Source organism: Sphaeramia orbicularis, chromosome 8 (assembly GCF_902148855.1).
Source record: "Sphaeramia orbicularis chromosome 8, fSphaOr1.1, whole genome shotgun sequence".
NCBI lineage: Eukaryota > Metazoa > Chordata > Actinopteri > Kurtiformes > Apogonidae > Sphaeramia > Sphaeramia orbicularis.
Window position 1 is genome coordinate 4,293,379 of NC_043964.1, and position 21,784 is coordinate 4,315,162.

General features: G+C 34.3%; 1 protein-coding gene across 1 annotated transcript in view; it reads right to left on the minus strand.

Annotated features, from left to right (window-relative positions):
* map3k3 (mitogen-activated protein kinase kinase kinase 3) overlaps positions 1-21,784 on the minus strand; it is a 47,779-nt gene that overhangs the window by 6,259 nt on the left and 19,736 nt on the right. Inside the window, exons 3-13 of the mRNA XM_030141893.1 lie at positions 20,812-20,933; positions 14,849-14,889; positions 12,353-12,452; positions 9,949-10,062; positions 8,283-8,403; positions 6,625-6,758; positions 5,438-5,511; positions 5,179-5,246; positions 3,514-3,609; positions 3,275-3,436; positions 1,765-1,913 (exon numbers count right to left, since the gene is read on the minus strand). Coding sequence (XP_029997753.1) covers positions 1,765-1,913; positions 3,275-3,436; positions 3,514-3,609; positions 5,179-5,246; positions 5,438-5,511; positions 6,625-6,758; positions 8,283-8,403; positions 9,949-10,062; positions 12,353-12,452; positions 14,849-14,889; positions 20,812-20,933 — 1,181 coding nt within the window. The remainder of the gene's footprint in view (positions 1-1,764; positions 1,914-3,274; positions 3,437-3,513; positions 3,610-5,178; positions 5,247-5,437; positions 5,512-6,624; positions 6,759-8,282; positions 8,404-9,948; positions 10,063-12,352; positions 12,453-14,848; positions 14,890-20,811; positions 20,934-21,784) is intronic.

Consider the following 21,784-nt stretch of genomic DNA (forward strand, 5'->3'; position numbering starts at 1 on the left):
TCATCTTCTACAATATAGAAGATGACGGTGTTTCCATGGTAACTACGAAGCTTCTGAATGTCCAAATAGGTCACTCATTTTGTCCATTTTCAAATTCATTTTATTTATTATTTTATTTGTTTTTGTTTATTTTTCTCCATTTTCTTGCCTCTTTTATTATTTTTTCTTCAGTTTTGTTCAGCTTGTGGTTGATTTTGTTCATTTTACTTACTATTTTGTTTGATTTATTATTCATTTTATTCATTACTTTGGCTATTTTTGTTCAATTTGTTGCTTTTTTTTTAATCCTTTTATTAAACTTTATTTTCGTAAATCTTTTGGCTATTTTTTTTCCACATTATTATTTTGTAGTTTTGTTTTTTGTTTTTCTGTTCAGTAGATCAGTAGATGGTTTTTGTCGCTGTTTGGGTCTTAAAGAGTTAAATATTCCAGCATCATGATGGAACTATTAAGATGCAGAGGATCCAACTTTCCTCCGAGGATTAAAAACCCTGTTTGTTGAACAAACAAACAACAGCGGACCTCTGTTATATCTGTGACCACTGATTACAAACAAATGTTCCCACTAACACAGGGATGACAAATGGGATTCACCACTGTTTGACAAAAGTGAAACTGGAAGACGACAGTAAATGAAAGACCACGGCGTGCTCTCCAGATGAGGTTCCTGTGTTTACTGCAGAGAATGAGGCCACAGCAGCCACAGTAAACACCCCCACCCCCAAACCCCCCTGGTCCCAGCACGGAAACCAGGGTTCAGCAGCTAACTCACATCTGCAAACTGAGGAGGGGGTACGAAGGGGTGACGGGAGGCCAAGTAATGCTGCCCCCACCCCCCCCCCCCACTGCCGCCACCGCCACGCAGCAGCCACAACACAGGAAGTGACAGTGAATGTTTTCACAGTGGGTGTCAGGAAAACACATTAAGAAGTGGAAGGAAGAGTCAGTGGAGTCACTGAGTTTCTTTATTTTTCAGCAGGTACAACGACAGAATCCACTGTTCTAACATTTACTGTTTAATCCACCGTCCCTACGTCAGCCCAGGAGGAAGATACACCCACGAGGTTTAAGACGAGGAGGGAAACTGTGAAAGCAGTTCATAGAAAAGAAGAGAACAGAATAGAATAGAATAGAATAGAGTTATTCTAAGGTTAGAATAGAATAGAATAGAATAGACTAGAATAGAACAAAACAGAATAGAATAGAATCATTCTAGTGATAGAATAGAATAGAATAGAATAGAATAGAATAGAATAGAGTTATTCTAGGGTTAGAATAGAATAGAATAGAATAGAATAGAGTTATTCTAGGGTTAGAATAGAATAGAGTAGACTAGAATAGAATCATTCTAGTGATAGAGTAGAATAGAGTTATTCTAGGGTTAGAATCGAATCGAATAGAATTGAATGGTCTTTATTGTCATGCTAACGTGCTAACTCATATATACATGTACGTCCAAACTCCTATAGTTTCCACATTCACTACGGAGCCACTGAATGTGAATATAATAATATGTGAATATTAATATAATATGTGTATAATATTAATGTGAATATATTAAAATGTAACCATTATTATAATATGTATATAATATTAATGTGAATATATTAAAATGTGACCATTAATATAATATGTATATAATATTAATATGTGAATATATTTATGGGATCAGTGGATCAACAGAATCTTCATGGCTTAAACATAAGGAGGAGACACTAGAGGCAGCATGTCTTTGTGTCTGTCAGAATAAGCAGTGTGTCTCACCTTGCTGGTCTCAGGACTGTCTGGATCAAACTGGACTTGCTTTGCGGCCAGTTCTCTTCCAGTATCCACGTCGTAGCACAAATAAACACGACCGAATGCTCCCTGGCCCAGAAGCTTCCCCCGCCGCCACGTCACCGGAGCACTGGGCGCTAAAAACACCAAACACTCTGCTGTCAGTTCAGTGTTTACGCCAAGTCAACAACACGTCATCTTACAGGTCATTAAAAAGACAGAGTTCTATGAAAAATACCAGCCCACTGTCCACATGAATTCAGTTTGAATTACAGGAAGTTCACTTGAGGGGAACAACAGCCCACCCCCACTTTAAGTCTGTGTGTTAGGACTCCAAACATCCTATCCTTATCTACGTCCTACTGGGATAAAGCTGAAACCTGCATCTTTTATCCAATATGATGCAGTGATTGCTACATCTTTAAAACTACGATTTATTTTTATTTCTAATGAGGCTGTAAATCATCCAAGATCCACACTGTCATAATGAACGGAACTGAAATATTCAACTCCCTCTGCAACTACACAAGTGTGTGTGTGATTATATTTACAGCATTTACATCATCTGCAGCAAGGATCTCAAAATCATTTTAGTTCTGGATCAGACCAGTAAAATAATAACAGAATAATATAGAAATAATGTCAAACTTTTCTCTGTTTTAGAGTGAAAAAAGTTAAACTACATAATGAAAATGTTTACATCTACAATTTATCCTGTCAAAAAGTATGAATAACATGAGCAAACTGAGATTATTTAAGAAAAATCAACACTTCTAACCTCTTTGTGTTTGTGGCTATAAATTTTTCTATTACAAATTGTTGATATATTTTATTCCTAAAGTATCACCAACAAAGATCTCTCCTACTCTGACTATTGAAAATTAAGATTTTTCCCAATAGTATGGTTGTATTTACCAGTTTATCGGAGTTATTTAAGAGTCCTAGAATTCCTCCATCATCACCATGTTTCTTGTTATTGACTTTACTCTTCTTCGTGCTCACTTTACGTACATAAATAGGTTCATCTGTTTCAAACAGTATCAAGCGTCACTGCCTTTATACTTGAATGCGTCCATTGCAACACTGCCCCCTGTGGTTCCCGGTGGTACTGCAACATATTCTCTGGGTTTGTATCCTCAAACTCCCAGTGGATGGACAGAACATTCCCTCTGTATACGTATGTGTTTTTAACAGAGAGCATGAATGGACCTTCAACTGAACAATAAAAGTGTCCATCCACTGTCATTGATCCAACTCCATGGGTTTTACTGGTGAATCAATGCTGTAGAAGAAGATAGTGTTTCCATGGTAACTACAGATCCTCTGAGTGTCCAAATGGGTCATATCTGATGACATACTGTATTTTACACCAATTATTTACATGTGTTGATAAAATTAGTGGATCCACAGGTATTAAATATTTTAGGTCAGTCCATAATTTTGTTCGTTTGGGTCTGAATCATCTTTAAAAGTGCTGATAAACCGGATCATCACTTACATTTATGGGCGACTGATCGCTCCTGTGGGCGGAGTCTTCCCTGGGCGTCGACCAGCTGCCAGCTGCCTAAACTCTCCTCACTGCCGTTGAGCGACCGCCGCGAGGGCACCAGCGTGAAAAGGTTCCCCTGGGGACGACGGATCCGTGGAAATGTCCGACGACCTGACGCAAAACAGGACAGAGGTTTGTTCTGATGGGCGGAGTCAACGGCTGTAGGCGATAAATGGGCGGGGTCTTACCTTCGCTGTGGTCTTTGTGGTGAAGGGAGACGTGGTACCTTCGTGGGTAGGTGCCTCCCTTCCCTGCTACCCTGTCATACACGTGATTCTCCCTGTCTGAAAGCAGGCAGAGGTCAAAGGTCAACAGGTTCAGTTCATGTGTTGTTGAAAATACCAATAAATACTTGCATTTTTTGCGTGAATAGAGCAAAAAAATGAAAATAAAGACAGTGTTTGGTTTAATTCCAGGAGTCTTCACACACATTTTAACGCCTCCTCAGTGTAAACAGACACTTCCCTTTACCCCATAAAGTGCAAATGATGTATTAACCCTTTAATGCCTGAATTCAAAAAGAAAAAAATCAAATTTCAATATGAAGATTTCAAAAAAGCTGTATCTTGGAAGTGTTTAGAGATAAAGTCAAACTGTAAATAAGAAAAATATGATGGGAGTAAATGTACTCATCTAATTTGCATATTCTGATATCACAGGGTGGCGGCCATATTGGATTGTGTAACTTTTAGGAAAATTTAACTTTGAACATATTTATATGGTAGTTTTCTGTGTTTTTGTTTTTTTTTGTCATCTTATCCTTAAAATAAATGAACTTGAACATTAGTAAAAAAGCAAAATGCAATAAGTTTTAGTATCTTCTTATCCAAATCTGTCCATATCTATCCAAACTAAAAGTAAATGAACTTGATTGACTTCATTTCAAACTGGATTTTCTTCTTCACTTTGAATAGAAACATGCTCTGAAATGTTTTTAGGATTGAAGGGGCACTTGTCCGCTATCTGTTAGTGGGAGGTAGTAACAAAATGTGTCAGCTCTGTCTGGAACTATGGTCTGTTTCATTCAGTTGTGTTCCTCGTTGCAACATTGCGACTTTGGCACTTAGAGGGTTAACATGTCTTTATATTGGCTTGGATACTATTAAAGTCAAGTAACGCTGATGAAGAGGGATGGGAATGGAGAACTGGATCCAAATTCCCAATGAGTTGGAAACATGTGTCTCCAAGCTTTAGAGTTCCTTTTATCGGTAATGACATACAGAACAGAGACTCTGAAATCAGGACGGAAGGAAGAGAGTCAAAACCAAGATTTAATCCACAAGGAAAGACCATAATGTGAGAGCACTAACGTCTCATTATTTCAAAATAACTTCCAAAAATATTTAAAGTGAGGCTGAAAACACCAACAATCATAACTGAACACAACCAGAACTAAAAACATGATGTGCACACACTTGAATACCCTTGGCCTTCTTATGTGTTTGTAAAATTTCAATAAAAACTTAAGTGAAAAGATTCAAGTTCTATTTGTCATTTCAGCATATGAAATACACAGAAACGAAACATTGTACTCAAGTCCCCGATTGTCAGCAGCATTTAGTAAATAGCATAAAATACTGATAAAAATAATAAAATACTAATAAAAAAAACCAATACCCCCCCCCCAAAAAAAGTTACCTATAAATAACTAAAATTTTTGGGATATTTTCTCTGCTGTATCACATTTACGCCTTTTTCTATATTATTGTCTGTGTCAGAGTTGCTAAAAAAGTTGATTCTGAGAAACTTTTAAGGCCAACTTTTACCAATAAAGAATAAAATTGATCTGGTTTTATAAATTCCCATCCCTTCTGATAAATGGAGGTTTTTCTTGTATTTGTGTCATCTCTCACCTGAACACTCCTGCCGGTTATCAGGATAACTCTTGGCTCGGTGCATTCGGGATTTCCTCATTGAGGGACTGAAGAAGACGAGGACAGACCAAAGGAAGATGAAGATGGAAACAGATGTTAATATGCAACCTGTCATTCATGTTACACAGGAAAACAAAGAAATGCAACAACTAAATATATGCATGTATATGTATTAGAATATCAGGAAACACAGAAGTAGTGCAGTCGTGATGCGTTCAGGTGCAGCTGGTTTTCTGACCTGTCGGAGTTACTGTCCAGAGACTGACAACTTCCAGAGACGGAGTTTTCTGCACTGCTCCACGGATCCAACACCTGCAACAGAAAACAATCCATGTGAATCTTCATCCGCTTTATAAACACACAATTTCAGAAAAAAATCCACCATAAAACAGAATTTACAAGTCAGTATTTTGATGATGATGCTGCATTATTTACAGCTTGGTTTACTGAGGGTGGTTTGCTCTACTTTAGCTTCTAAAATCAGTCCAGCCGCTTTTTGGCACCTGGTTGAACTCCAAAAAGCAGTAACAAAATGAACAAAAACAGCCAAAGTCATCAATAAAATGAACAAAAATGAATAATAAACCAACAAAATAATAAGTAACATGAACATGAATGAACATAAGCCAGAAACTGAACAAAATTGAAAGAAAATGTAGAAAAATAAATAAAATAAGCAACTAAATGAACAAAAACAAATAATTTACAAAATAATAAATAACATGAAAAAATATGAAAAAAATTGACTAAAACTAAGTAAGAAATAGAATAAAATAAGCAACAAGTATTTGAATTTGGGCCCAGTAGTCTTCGTTTTGGGGCTCTTTTTTTCCTAAATCAGTCCAGGTGCTTTTTGGCACCAGGTTGAACTCCAAAAAACAGTTACACAGTTAAAACTCTGGAAAAACACAGTAAAACAAGAAAAAAAACACCATAACACTGGAAACAACAGGAAAAACAAAAACCAACAACGAAAACAGTGTAACAAAAAAAAAAAAAGCCCAAATCAGTCTCACTCACTGCTCTGTGTCCCCCCCCCCCCCCATTCCACAGGCAGCGGGGGGTGAACTGAGCATGCTCAGATGTATATGGAAAGAACAAGGTCTATTCTATCGTTTGAGCAAATGGTTGAATTTTTAAGAATATTTAAAATAAACCACTCATTCAGAAGGTTCACCACAGATACGTCAGGGCTTAAAGGGTTAATTTCTTCATCACTGCCCCCCCAAATTGTTAAACACTTGTAAAAATCCACTATAAGAGTGTCCATAACTCTTCCATTTAGAAACCTGTAAACATAGTGACTCACGTTCTGAGATGTAATTGTTTATGTGAAAACAAATGTAAACAGCCGGAGGTCGTAGAAACATGAGTGTGTGTGTTTTAAGGTGGATTTGGACCATTAATAGTGAAGCTGTGACTCACACACTGGTCGCTGGTCTCTGGGATGAACTCCCCTTCACTGTTTATGCTGGTGTATGAACCTTGGCGGGCGATTCTCTGCTGGCGTTCAGGCACGTAGCCGGGAGGCGGCGAGCTCCGCCCCGTATTCTGAGAACCTGGGATCAGGAAAACAGGAGGACATCCAGGTTTAAGAAACGTACGTTACTTAGTCAAGTTTAGAGTTAGTTAAGAGTTAATTTGTATTGTACAAATATGGTGTATACCTACTACTACTACTACTACTACTACTACTACTACTACTACTACTACTAATAATAATAATAATAATAATAATGAACCGTTTGGACATTCAGAGGCTCCACAGTTACCGTGGAAACACCTTCATCTTCAATAACTTTGACCGTGGATGAACACACTCTTTTTTTAAAATAATATAAATTAAACAGTAAATAAAATGTACAAAAACTTATATAAAATTTACAAATTAACAAATAACATAAATAAGTAAATAAAAATGACCGAAATTAAGTTAATAAAAAAATTTAAATAAGCAAGAAAATGAACAACAGCCAAAGTGATTGATAAAATGAACAAAATGAACAATAAAAAATTACAAAAGTAATAAGCAACAAAAACAAAATAAGCTACAAACTGAATGAAATTGTACAACAAATAATAAACCTATCTAGTTTAACAAATAACAGGGGATGGAGACACTTGGTTTTTGTTCAGTTAATGATATAATTTACAGATGAACTCACTTTTTCTTTATTTTTCTCTGTTTTTGATGTAATAACCCTCACCTTTAACATGAGCTTTTATGAACATCTGCATGATCAGTGAATTAAATATGGGAAAATACCTGACCTGAAAAATGGAAAATACAAAGGATAATATTGTAATAAATAGTGATAAATCATTTATGGAAGGTTAAATAGAAAGAAAAAAAAATTATGTGGGAACTGACACAAAACTAGCACTGGGTCATTGATTCACCAGTAAAACCCATGGAGTTTGATCAGTGACAGTGGATGGACACACTTGGAGATATAGATATATATATTCATAAATAAAATAAATAAAAACAAAAAAAACAAACCTACAAAATATTAAATAACGTGGGAAAAAATAAGCAAAAAAGTAAAAAAACAAACAAACAAAAAGAAATAGTAAAAAGTATTAAATAAGCAACAAAATGAACAAAAACAGCCAAAGTAACGAATAAAATGAACAAAAATGAATGTTTTTATGTTCAGTGATTGATACATTTGCTGAAAAAGTCACTTTTTCTTCAGTTTTCTCTGTTTTTATGTAATAACCTTTGAATTAACTGAGTTTTCGTGAACATCTAAATTAAATATAGGAAAATACATGATTTACAGTGAAAAAATGGAGAATATGATAATAAATGGTGATAAATCACTTAAGAAAAGTTAAATATGGGGGAAAATAAAAAGTACTCCTGGGTGTTTATGGGTTAAGGCCTTCTGTGGTGAAACTTGTGTAAAGCCGGGCGCACTAATAGCATGCTGTAATCTGATTGGCTGCGGTCCAACAGGCATCTTCTAGTAATGGTGAACAGGAAAAGGAAGAGGAGCTGCTGGTAGAAGGGGAAACCAACGAAAGAGCAGCCAGAGGAACGAAGATACCCACGACAGAACGGGAGTTCAAGGACGTACCGGTGGACAGGTGGCGTCCCCGGGGCTCTGAGGACTGGTAGGCGGTGCTGACGTCCCCGGTGGACTGGGACGACCTGATCCTCACCTGTTTACACGGTGCATGATGGGACGGAGACGAGGCCTGAGGAAGTGGAAACAACAAACAAACACTGTAACGTCTGATAAATGAGGAACCTTGATTTTTTCACAATGTGGTGAAGAAACGGCGGTGTTGAAATAGTAGAATACGGGCGTCAAACATGCGACTCACCAAAGGGTCTAATCTGGCCAGTTGCATGAAATTGTAAAATGCAAAAATGACACTGAAGATATGAATCCTTTTAGTTCAGCTTCCACATACAGACCAATATGATCTGAAGTGGATCAGAGCAGGAAAATACTATCACAATAACCTATAAATAATGACAACTACACATTTTTCTCTTCGTTTTAGTGCAAAAAAAGGAACATTACATGAAAATATTTACATTTACAAACTATCCTTTCACAAAAATAGTGAATAACCTGAACAAATATCAACAACCTGAAATGTTTTAAGAAAAATAAGTGCAATTTTAAAAGTGCAAATAATATCACAACAGCCTTTAAATAATGGCAACTCCAAATGTTTCTCTTTTTTGTTGTAGTGTAAAAAAAAAAAAAGGAAAATTACTCAATGAAAACATTTCTAAACTATCTTTTCACAAAATTGTACATTAATTAGGATTAATTAAGGAATTACATTAAAATTGCACTTATTTTATATTACTCCTTTTTTTCATAGACACATCTACAATCATTTATACATGTAGAAAAATGTGAGTGCGTGTAAGTAAATGTAAATATGTTTGTTGGCATATATAATCTTTATTACTATTCATGTTATTGTTCTACAAAGTAAGATGACCATGAAAAGAATTGACTTTCACAATTTACTCTTCTGTTATGTTTCGCACTGCAAAGTCTATGTTTATGTGACAATATTCATGCAACAAATGTTCACAAATTACCCCTTTTTTTTTCTTCCTTCCAGTGAGCAATACTGACACCCTTTTTTTCTTAAAAAAAAAAAAAAAAAAAAGAACAGTGTAATTTGTACCTATGATATCCTGTGTAATATGTTATGAGACTGTTCTGAATAATTTGAAAAAAAAAATAATAAAAAAAATTGCACTTATTTTTCCTAGCAAATTTCAGTTTTTTTCATAGTTGTTCATATTATTCACATTTTTTCAAAGATAATTTGTAGATGTAAACATTTTCATTATGTAAGTTGACTTTTTTAACTCTAAAATATAGAGAAAAGGTTAGAGTTGACATTATTTATATATTATTACCTCCGCCAAGGAGGTTATGTTTTTGCCAGGGTTTGTTTGTTTGTTTGTCTGTCCGTTAGTGTGCAACATAACTCAAAAAGTTATGGACAGATTTGGATGAAATTTTCAGGGTTTGTTGGAAATGGGATAAGGAAGAAATGATTAAATTTTGGTGGTGATTGGGGGTGGGGGGGCCCACGGGGGGGGCCACTGATCAGCCTTGGTGGAGGTCTGCGCTCTCCGAGTGCTTCTAGTTCTGTTATTATTTCACTGGTTTGACCCACTTCAGATCATACTGGGAGGATGTGGAACCTGAATTAAAATGAGTTTGACAGCCGCGTTGTAGAAATCCAAATAAAAACCCGTCTTACGTTGCTGTGCTCCTGAGTGAGCAGCAGAATGCGGATGCTCTTCATGTTGGAGCTCCGGTCCAGCAGGTCTATGGCCTTGTCCAGGTCGTCCTGGTCTCGCAGAGGGATGGACAACTGCACAACAGACACACAAAACAGACACACAAAACAGACACACAAAGCACATGTGAAAACTGTGTTAACCACTGATACATAGAACTAATCTAATTAACAGATCTCATCTATTGCTTTTGTAATAAATGTTTTTAATTGTACAGAGACTTTACTGGAACCCTGTACTGTCGATAAAAGCTGGGGTTTTATTACATGATGCTCCAGTATTTTCTCTTGTAGTTTGAGTGAGAAGATATGAGGGATGACTGACAGTTTGTGTTTGGGATTCAGTACCTGGTAAATAATCAGGGTTTTCTGATCATTATAAGTCAACTAGTGTGTTGACCCCGTGGGTTATTTTTCAGGAAACAATATATATTCTAAATAAATAAAAGGAGTAAAGAGATGTAGTCACAACCCACTTTCAACACTGTGCATGGGTTAAATGTTTCTAAAACCATCAGACCAACATGAAGACTGACCAATAGAATCAAAAAGACCAAAAAAATGGACTTACGAGGTTTCCACCCAACAGCGACGATATACTATAGATACTATGCTTTTCAAATCATCAAAATATTTTTTAAAAAATCATTTAAACATAAAAAAACATGAAATCATTCTTTTGTGGACCAAAATATAATACAAATGATTATTTTTAATGTGACAAAATGACAAAAGTGTCATAAAAACACAACAATTTTAAACTTGGGTCATTTTGACTCATTTATAGATTTATTTATTTAAATTTTTTTTATTTGATTTTTTTTTTTAAATTTTGATAAATAGAACAGTGGATCCAGACACTTAGGCATCAAAATATTATTTTCCATTCTCAGTTTCTTTCATTTTAGTGTGTTTCTGAACATATATTTACTTCCTCTGGTCTATCTGTCTTTTTCAATCACTCATCAATGCTTAATAATCCACACATTGGGTTAAAATTCACTACATTTTCATATAAACTCCAACAGTTAAACCCCATCCTGTTTGCGCTGCTGTCAGATCTGTCGAAACCAGAGCCTCTCTGGGATTATTGCGTTAACAAACCACAAATTATGACCCATGTTTTCCTCCTTGTGTCATTTGTTACCAGTGGTCACAACAGTGACAAAGGCTTCAGTTCTGCTGGTTCGAGGGTTGATGACATTTAGGCTTAAAAAAGGGCACGATTTGTGTTGAATATGCATTAAAAAAAAAAAAAAAAACACACTGAGACTGTAACGAAACTGGACGATGGTCACAATTATAATCACTTAGAATTCATTTAATAGGTTTTTCCAATTTTAATTTAATTCAGTTTTTACTTTTCCTGCATCATTTTTTTTCACTTATATACTAGTATATGATTTTTAATGTTTTCCATATATTTCATGTATTTTTTGTGGAATAGAGGGATGATATCATGATAAACTAATAGTTACAAAGTCACAAACACTATATACTTTTTGGTAGATAAGATAAGGATAAAATAAAATTAAAAATAAAGTTAAGATAACATAAGATAAAGATAAAATAAAGATAAAAATACAAAAAATTAGATAAAATAAAGATAAGAATAAAATAAGAATAAGATAAAGATAAGAATACAACAAAAATAAGATAAGAATAAGATAAGATAAGGTGATAAGATGAAATAAGATGAGAATAACGTCTCGATTTAAAAACAGACGGGAAAAATGTCATCATTTATGAGAATAAAGTTGTAAGATGAGATGAGATGAGATAAGGTGATAAGATAAGATAAGATAAGATAAGATAAGATAAGATAAGATAAGACTTTATTTATCCCACTGTGGGGAAATTTCACAGTTAACAGTAGTAAAATACAACAAGTGCAGAGAAAAGGACAGATAGAAAAACCACAAATGAGTGAAAAATGATAAATACAGAGAAAAATAAGAAATTTGGTATTTATATGAATATCTATATAACTATAAATATAAATCTAGAATTAGAGTCAAGGTCAGTTCACACTCCAAACACAAACTAAAAGCTTGATCCCAGACCACTTCCTCCACTGGTGTTTTCACACATACCCGAATGAAACTGAACCAAAGGATTCAGATTCAGACTATTTTATTAATCCCCGAAGGTCAATTCAGTTCACAGTTACCCTGCCTTGTTGAACGTCCAAACAATTAGGGACAACCAAACAAGTGCCAAACATTCATAGCAGCATAGGACAGCCACACACACATTCACCTGTCAGTACTCACAGAACAGCAACTGGGCAATGGGAAAAAGGAAAAAGTGTGATGAGTTAAAGATGAACCAGGAGTCAGAGGAAGCACAGCTGAGTCCACTTTACCTCATTGTTCATGTAGTGCAGGTCCAACTGCTGCCCAAACACAGCCTTGACTTTCTGCTGGATTTCCTCAAACTGCACAGGTCGTCCAAACATCAGGATTCTTCACATAAAAACCAAAAAAATCACAGACAGATTAACCCTTTAACCCCTGAAACATGATTTCTGCTGTGAATCTGCATCTGTTTCAGGTTCATTAAAGCTGCTGTGAGTATGTGCTTGTGTTCCTTTTCTTCAGTGGTTTTATTTTACTGTGTGTTTTTGAGTCAAAACAGGTTGAAGAACAGAAAAAGACAAAGAGAGGAACTGAAGTTGGACAGGTTTTTACTAAATAAGGCACTAGAATGAACAACAATAAGAGATTTAGGATGTTGAACATCAGCTGTGAACTGGAACACACTGAACAACAACAAGGATTTGGATTTGGGCCCAGTATATGTAAAATAAGACAAAAAAAAGGAAAAAAATGAACAAAAACAGCCAAAGTGATCAATAAAATGAATAAAAATGAATAATAAACCAACAAAATAATAAGAAACATGAACAAAATAAGCTACAAACTGAACAACAACAAAAAAAAGTAGACAAAAGCAGCTAAATGAACAAAAACAAATCAAATATTTACAAAATAATAAATAACATGAAAAAAATTGACTAAATAAAAAAGAAATTTAAATAAAATAAGCAACATGTATTTGAATTTGGTCCCAGTAGTTTTAGTTTTGAGCTCTTTTTTTCTAAATCAGTCCAGCTGCTTTTTCACACCTGGTTGAACTCCATAAAGCAGTTACAAAATGAACAAAAACAGCCAAAGTGATCAATAAAATGAACAAAAAAAACCACAACAAAAATAATAATATGAACAAAATAAACAACAAACTCAACAAAAATGAAAAAAATAATAAAATTAAAAAACAAATGTAGAAAAACACACAAAATAAGCAACTAAATGAACAAAAATGAATGAAATATTTACAAAATAATCAATAACATGAAAAAAATTAGCCTCACACTGAACAAAATTGAGGAAAAAATAATAAAATAAAAAAACTGAATGTAGAAAAATGAACAAAATAAGCAACTAGATGAATAAAAACAAAATATTTACAAAATAATAAATAATATGCAAAAATGGACTAAAATGAAGTAAAAAAAAAAAAAAAAAAAAAAGAAAGAAAAAAGAATAAAATAAACAACAACTATTTGGTCCCAGTAGTTTTAGTTTTGGGCTCTTTTTTTCTAAATCAGTGCAGCTGCTTTTTAACACCTGGTTGAACTCCATAAAGCAGTTACAAAATGAACAAAAATAGCCAAAGTGATCAATAAAATTAACAAAAATGAATAATAAAACATCAAAATAATAACATGAACAAATAAGCTACAAACTGAACAAAATTGAAGAAAAAATAATAAAATAAAAAACAAAACATAGAAAAATAAACAAAATAAGCAACTAGATGAACAAAAACAAGTAAAATATTTATAAAATAATGTGAAAAAATTGACTAAGATGAAGTAAAAAAATAAATAAATAAACAAGTAACAAATATTTGAATTTTGGCCCTGCAGTTTGTTTGGTTTTTTTTTTGACACCTGGTTGAACTCCAAAAAGCTATTACACGGTCAAAACTCAGTAAAAACACAATAAAAAAAACATAAAGTAAAATCACCCCAACACTGGAAACAACAGTAAAAACAAAAAAACACAAGGAAAGTGGTGTTAAAAAAAAAAGAAAAAAGAAGCCCAAAACGGGGTGCACTGAGCATGCTCAGATGTCTATGGACAAAGTCCATTCTATCAGCACATTTGGAATTTTTTCTTATTGAGCAAATGGTTGAATTTGTATGAATATTTAAAATAAACCATACATTCAGAACGCTCACTGGTGATACGTCAGGGGTTAAAGGGTTAAGAGAAATAGCTGAAAATAACTGTGGTCGAGTACATTTAATGAATCTGTGATTATATGAAGCCTGTTTAGCGAACTGTGTGGCCTATGAAAAAGACTATGAGCAACAAGAACGGCTGAATTTTTAGGAATATTTCAAATAAATCATACAGAACGCTCCCCACAGACACGTCAGGGGTTAAAGGGTTAAAATTTGTGTGCACTGTTCAGGAACCCGCCTCACAGTAACATGCACATGTGCGAGGCTAAACACACACAGTGCTGTTTTTAGTGCATGCAGATTCCTCTAAGTACACCTTACATAGCTGTGGTTGGTGCTGGCAGCCACACTAACCACAGTCCTTTCCCTTTCCATCCTCCTGCTCACATACCAGCCGGAATTAAGTACCCGACTGTGTTTTCTCTGACTGATCCGTGCTCTTTCTCATGAACTGAACATGTGACACGAGCACATGCCTGAGCGGGTGTGTTTATGCCTGTGTGTGTGTGCCATTATGCTCCTTCTGACCTCCTTAGGGACCATCGCATGGACGTAAATGTTACAGAGCATGTGCATTCAACATGAAGACTGAAACCAAAACAAACGTACCTCCTCTCTCCGGAAAACTCAAACTTTATCCTGACGTCATCCTGCAGGAAAACAGAAACAAGGTGGTAAAAGTTCACAGACATTGTGGACTATCAAACAGCTCAAATAATGTACAAAGCTAAAAAATAATCTTTTACCAACAAATATACAGAAATTATTCAGTATTCATGAGGGGGGTTATGATTTCAGAGGGAAAATTAACTTTAAAATTCCTTTAATACGCACAACTAGGAAGGGTTTGTGTGTTTCTGTCAGCGGGGTGAGACTGTGGAACAGATTCAATATAGAGTTAAAGCAACGTCCAAGCATGAAAGAATTTAAAAAGAGGTACAAAGACACAGTTTTTCAGAGGTACAGGGATGAGGGAGGGGAGGGGGATCACTGGGTGTGATAAAGATGTACAAGTGTGTGGTAAGTGTGTGTATATGTATGTATAGGTGTGTATGTGTGTGTGTATATATGTAGGTGTATATGTGTGTATAGATCTGTGTATGAATATGTATTTACATGTATGTGTTATTGTATTATGTGTTTATGTAAATCATATTATATTTGTTCATAATAATATGAAGCCAGAAACCTAATTATTTACTAGTAAGTATCAGTCATATTATGGTATAGTGTATAGATATGATTAGACGAGGAAGGTTATTATTGTTATTAATTACATAAGGAGAAGGGGTGGGAGTTTATAAGTTGTACTTCTTCTCACTCCTTTTCGAATATGTAATATATGTCTTATGTTTAAGTGTTCTGTTTATTTATTTTCTTCTGTTTGATATTCATGTTCGAAATAAATACATCAAACAATCATAAAAGAGCAGTCGGACGGGTTTTTACATGCTATATTTAATTCCAAAAAAGTGAGTATGTATTAGCAAAATGTTCTTTACATGACTATATGTAGGATTTCTATTTTAAATACCCTGACAGCAAGGGTATATACCTAAAATCCCCCCATCCTCTGCTATATAATCAAACAAATAAACAACACACTGTACAAATTACACCAACTTAATTTTGAATGATCGATATGAACCAAATTTGAGCTCAACTGGCTAACTATATTAATAATGTCCAAAAAAACCCAGATTTTTCCACAGAAGCACCCCCATTTGGACAAGTGATAATATTTATGGAACACCCCAAACTAATAGGGTTCTTCCCCTGGGGGTCACCTACGTCGGTGCTAAAGTTCACACCAAGGATATCCGATAGCCTGAATAATGTCAGAATACATATGAGATATTTGTTGGATGATCAATATGAACCAAGTTTGAACTTGATTTCCTTAATAATGTAAAAAAAAAAGTGATTTTTTTAACAGAAGCCCCCCCCCCCCCAACCATTTGGAAAAAACACCCCCCTGGTGTCCAAATATGACGTTACGTAAACTCAAGGTAGCTGCATGAAGAACGAGAACTGTTAGACGATCCATATGAACTCAGTTTGAGCTGCATGGACATGATAGTGGCAGTACAATAGTCAGAGAAACAACCCCCCCCCCCCAAAACTCCACCGAGTGAATGAAAAGGACCCCATATGAACTCTGGGTGGTCGACAGAACATGGACATTTGGAAGATGATCAATATGAACCAAATTTTACCTCATTCGGCCTATTATTGCTTGATTTATGTCCAAAAAACTGATTTCCGACTAAAGCGCCCCCATGTGGTTGACTTACAATATTCATAAGCATTTTTAAAACCTTTTTTTTTTTAAAATTTTGTTACATCTACATTCTACAATTAAAAATTCCTGTTAAAGATTACAGTTCACACACACACACACACACACACACGCATCACATTAAAAACAGAGAAAACTCAAGAAAAAGTGACTTTTTCAGTCAAATCTCTCATTACCTGAACATAAACCCAGTGTGTCCATCCACTGTCACTGATCCAACTCCATGGGTTTTACTGGTGAATCAATGTCATAGAAGATGATAGTGTTTCCATGGTAACTACGGAGCCTCTATTCGCTGCGTAATTTATTATTTTGTACATTTTCTTGTTTGCTTTTGTTCATTTCATTTATTGTTGTATTTGTTTTTGTTCATTTTCTTGCCCTTTGTTTTTTTTTTTTTTAATTTAGTTCAGTTTGCTTCAGTGTCTTATATCGTTCATGTTACTTATTATTTTATTGATTTAATATTCATGTGTTCATTTTATTCATTACTTTGGCTGTTTTTGTTCATTTTATTGCTTATTTCATTCTTTTTTTTTTTTTATACAGTATTTTAGCACATTTTTCATTTCTTTTTTTTCATATTATTTACCTATTTTTTCACTCATTCTTATTAATTTTATCCACTGTCACTGATCCAGCTCCATGGGTTTTACTGGTGAATCAATGTTGTAGAAGATGACGGTGTTTCCACGGTAACTACGGAGCCTCTATTTGCTGCGTTATTTATTACTTTGTACATTTTCTTGTTTGCTTTTGTTCATTTCATGTATTGTTGTATTTGTTTTTGTTCATTTTCTTGTTCATTTTCTTTCATATTATTTATCTGTTTTTTTACTCATTCTTATTCATTTGATCCACTCTCACTGATCCAACTCCATGGGTTTTACTGGTGAATCAATGTTGTAGAGGATGACGGTGTTTCCACGGTAACTACAGAGCCTCTGAACATCCAAATGGGTCATATCTGATGACCATGAAAAGACGACTAACTGTATTTTACCTGCATTATTTCAACATATCGACAGGTTGAGGTTTCAGATGTGATTAAATTTTTTACTTTAGTAGATGGTTTTGGTCTGTGGTGTATATTTGGGTCTTTATGGGTTAAATCCAGACAGTAGAAGGTCTCCAGGAGAACAGTATGGACCACCACTATAGCTCCGTGTGGCTTCACTGTGTGCAGGTTTATTCTTGTTGCTTGTATTCTTTTCCATAGGCCACACAGTTGGATAAACAGGCTTAATAACAGATTAATTAAATTATACTCGACCACAGTTATTTTTAGCTGTTTTTTTTTTTTTTTCAGATGTTTTTTTTTTTTGCTAGTGCAGAAAAGTGAAGCCCACCCACCCTCAGTTTTTATTATTGACACTGAGATGGAGTCGATGGCTGAAGCAGAGGCCGTTCATGTATAGAAGAGTGTTGGCTCATGGGAAACTAACTCTCTTCTGTAAGTATATTCTTAGCTGTTCTGCTTCTCCGTTTCTTCTCCATTAGCTCATAAATGATGAAGCAACAGTCAAGGTACACAGTGTCTTCTATCCAAACACATTGCACAAGATCAGTAGGTGAAGACACTGTGTTAAGAACTTAAAAAAAAACTACCTGAATTTTAACACTGTGTCCTCTTATACTTGTACTATTTAACCCATAAAGACACAAATATACACCAACAACCAAAACCATCTACTGATCAAAACCGTTTAATACCTGTTGATCCATTAAGTCTATCAATCCATGTAAATAACTGGTGTAAAATACAGTTCTTCATCTTTTCATGGTCATCAGATATGACCCATTTGGAAGTTCAGAGGCTCCACAGTTACCGTGGAAACACCGTCATCTTCCACAACATTGATTCACCAGTAAAACCCATGGAGTTGGATCAAGGACAGTGGATAAAATTAATAAAAATGAGTAAAAAACCTGAAAAATAATAAATAATCTGGAAAAAAAAGAAGCAAAAAAAAAAAAAAGTACTAAAACAAAGTAAAAAAAATTATAAAATAAGCAATAAAACGAACACAAATGAATAATAAATTAACAAAATAATAAGTAACATTAACAGTATAAGACAAACTGAATTCAATTTAAGAAAAAAAAACAAATGAACAAAAAGCAAACAAGAAAACGTACAAAATAATAAATCATGTAGTGAATATAAGGGATAAAATGAATTTTAAAAAATTGAAAAATTGATTCATCAGTAAAACCCATGGGTTTGGATCAATGACAGTGGATAAAATGAGTAAAAAAAAAAACTACAAAAAGAAAAATATGAAAAAAGAAGCAAAAAAAAATTACTAAAACAAAGTAAAAAAAAAAAAAAAGAAGAAGAAGAAGTATAGAGTAAGCAATAAAATTAAAACAGCCAAAGTAATGAATAAAATGAACACAAATGAATAACAAATTAACAAAATAATAAGTAACATTAATCATATATGACAATGAAACAAACCGAAAGAAGAAAATGAACAAAAACAAATAAAACAAAAAGTGAAATTAACAAAATGAACAAAAGTAAACAAGAAAATGTACAAATTAATAAACAGATAAAATAAGGAATAAAATGAACAAAATTAATAAAAATTGAAACATAGATTGACCAGTAAAACCCATGGAGTTGGAATGACACTGGATGGACACACTTTATCGATATATTTTCCTGAAAAAGTCCCTTTTTCTTCAGTTTTGTCAGGTTTAAATATAATAACTCAACTTTAATCGGAGCTTTAATGAACATCTACATGATCAGTGAATGAAATACAGGAAAATACATGATTTACACTGAAACAAATGTAAAATAAGGACAATATTACAATAAATGATGATAAATCACATAAGAAAGGTTCAATAGAGAGAAAATCTCATTTGGGAACTGAAATAAAAGTGTCACTGGATCTTTATGGGTTAACGCCTACATTCAGTGTTTTTAATATCAGACTCAACTTCCTCCTGTGAGTTTAGTTTTGAGTGGACATGAGCTGATGACATATACTCAACATTTCACACTATGTCCTGTCCTTGTTCATCACATATTTAGATGATGATTCGTGTCCTTCCTCACAGATGCACACAGGAAATATGCATGAAGACAACACAAACAAACAAACAAATAAACAAACATGGAGGAGAGTCAACACTTCCACCACACCCACATCAGTCCTGTGTTCATGAGTGGGTTCTATTCAGTGGATCAGACCATGTTTAATAATAATAATAATAATAAGGTCATGTCCACATCCACTGTTGTCTTCTTTATTACCCGTCTTTCCATCCCAGTGAAACTGAAATTAGATAATTGAATCACCACCAAACACTGGGTTCAATCACATGTTACTACAAACTTTATTCACCACCGGGTTAGAACAATTACACATTAGTGTCATTTGAATTGTCTATTTTAACCCATAAACAGAATAGAATAGAATAGAATAGAAACCAGTTTATTTCTTTTGTATTCTCTGTTATTTTGTCATAACTGCTATTTTCTTTCTAACAGCATTTTTAAAAATGATTTTTGGGTGGTTTTGGGGGCTGAAAGGAATTCATCATTATTATTGTTATTATTATTATTATTATTGTTATTATTATTATTATTATTATTAGAATAGACTTCATTGATTTATTCAAAGTGTGCATACATAAAGATAGTGCAAGAAACTACAATAATAATATTAATAACAAATAATATCTAAAATAATAATAAGAGTAATAAAATTATAGAGATTATATACATATTTACAACAGAGTTATTATCATTATTAATACTACTACTAATAATGATAATAATCTATATTATAACAGGGAAGTTTCTCAGACATCTCAGTAAATCCGTACAGAGCGGACTGCTGCCGTTTGTCATACTTATGTATTTTTGTTCCAGGAGCAGACTAACGAAAACAGCAAGTTGATAGGACCAATATTTTAGGAGATATTAGTAATTTTGGAATACAATAGCCTTACAAATGCCCAGAATCATGGAATTATCATTGAAGTGAGTTACCTAGCAACAGATAACCAATAGGGCCACGTTGCCATGGTGTCAAATTTCATGTGGAGAAACAGACATGTCAGCTGAGAGGTTATTCAACTGAAAATACCAGTGGAATTTTCCCTGACAGTCAGCTCTCCCCAGCACACATACTACCACATCTAGAACCCGTGGTTCTCCACAGGTCAACACCCTAATAATTATGATAATAATTATGATAATAATAATAATAATAATAATAATAATAATAATAATAGTGATAATAATAATCCTCACCTGTCTGTTGGCCTGGGCCGGCGTCTTGGCCTTGCCGCCGTCGTAGGTCGACACCGGCTGGCGTCGCGTCATCTGGAGGGCGACCAGGTCCTTCATTATGGAGTGGAGCGCCTGCCTCTCATCTGGACGGGATAATGGATGGGAAGGAAAACACAGTATTAGAGCGAAGACTGGAAAACAGAGGCAGGGGGAGGAGATGTGAGGTCTGACGAATGTGAGCAGGAAAGGTCAGTTAAAGCATAACTGTCGGCCTTATGATTTCCAGTTGCTTTGTATTGCACAGATCTCTATTATTTATTAAGTGGGGGCTGCAAATGAAAATTAGCACTGACACCAACTCCGGCATATTTACATGTTTATACTGAAATGGAATGTATAAATGTGTTCATTAATGTGCACTGTCCCACCTAAATAAAGATACATACAATAATGATTTGACTGTTTATTTGAGCCATTAGAGAATAAACCTTACGAACATTTTAGACATAAAACAAATGCAGCTTCTGAAGAAAAGACTCTGAACTTTAGAATGTTTACATAAAATCACATTTCTGTTTGACTTAGACTTTTTTTAACAGATCATATTAATTCAGTGTAATTATTCTACTCCACCATTTAATTCATTGCATCTGACTTGCACTTTGAATGTTTCTGACTTTTTATTAATGTTTTATACAGATTTTGATGTTTTACTTCCTGTTCCCTACACTCTTTTGTATTACTGTATATTTATATTTTCCTTGTGCATTATTTAGGTAGAGTTCGAATAATGTCATTGTACATTAAAGTCTGTTCGGATTCAGATTCAGATTCAGACAATGACCACAATTAACCAGCCATCGTCTAAACCAGGGGTGTTAAACTTATTTTAGCTCAGGTTCCACATTCAGACCAACTTGATCTCCACTGGACCGAACCAGTAAAATACTAATGACAACTCCAACTTTTCTCTTTGTTTTAGTGCAAAAAGAAA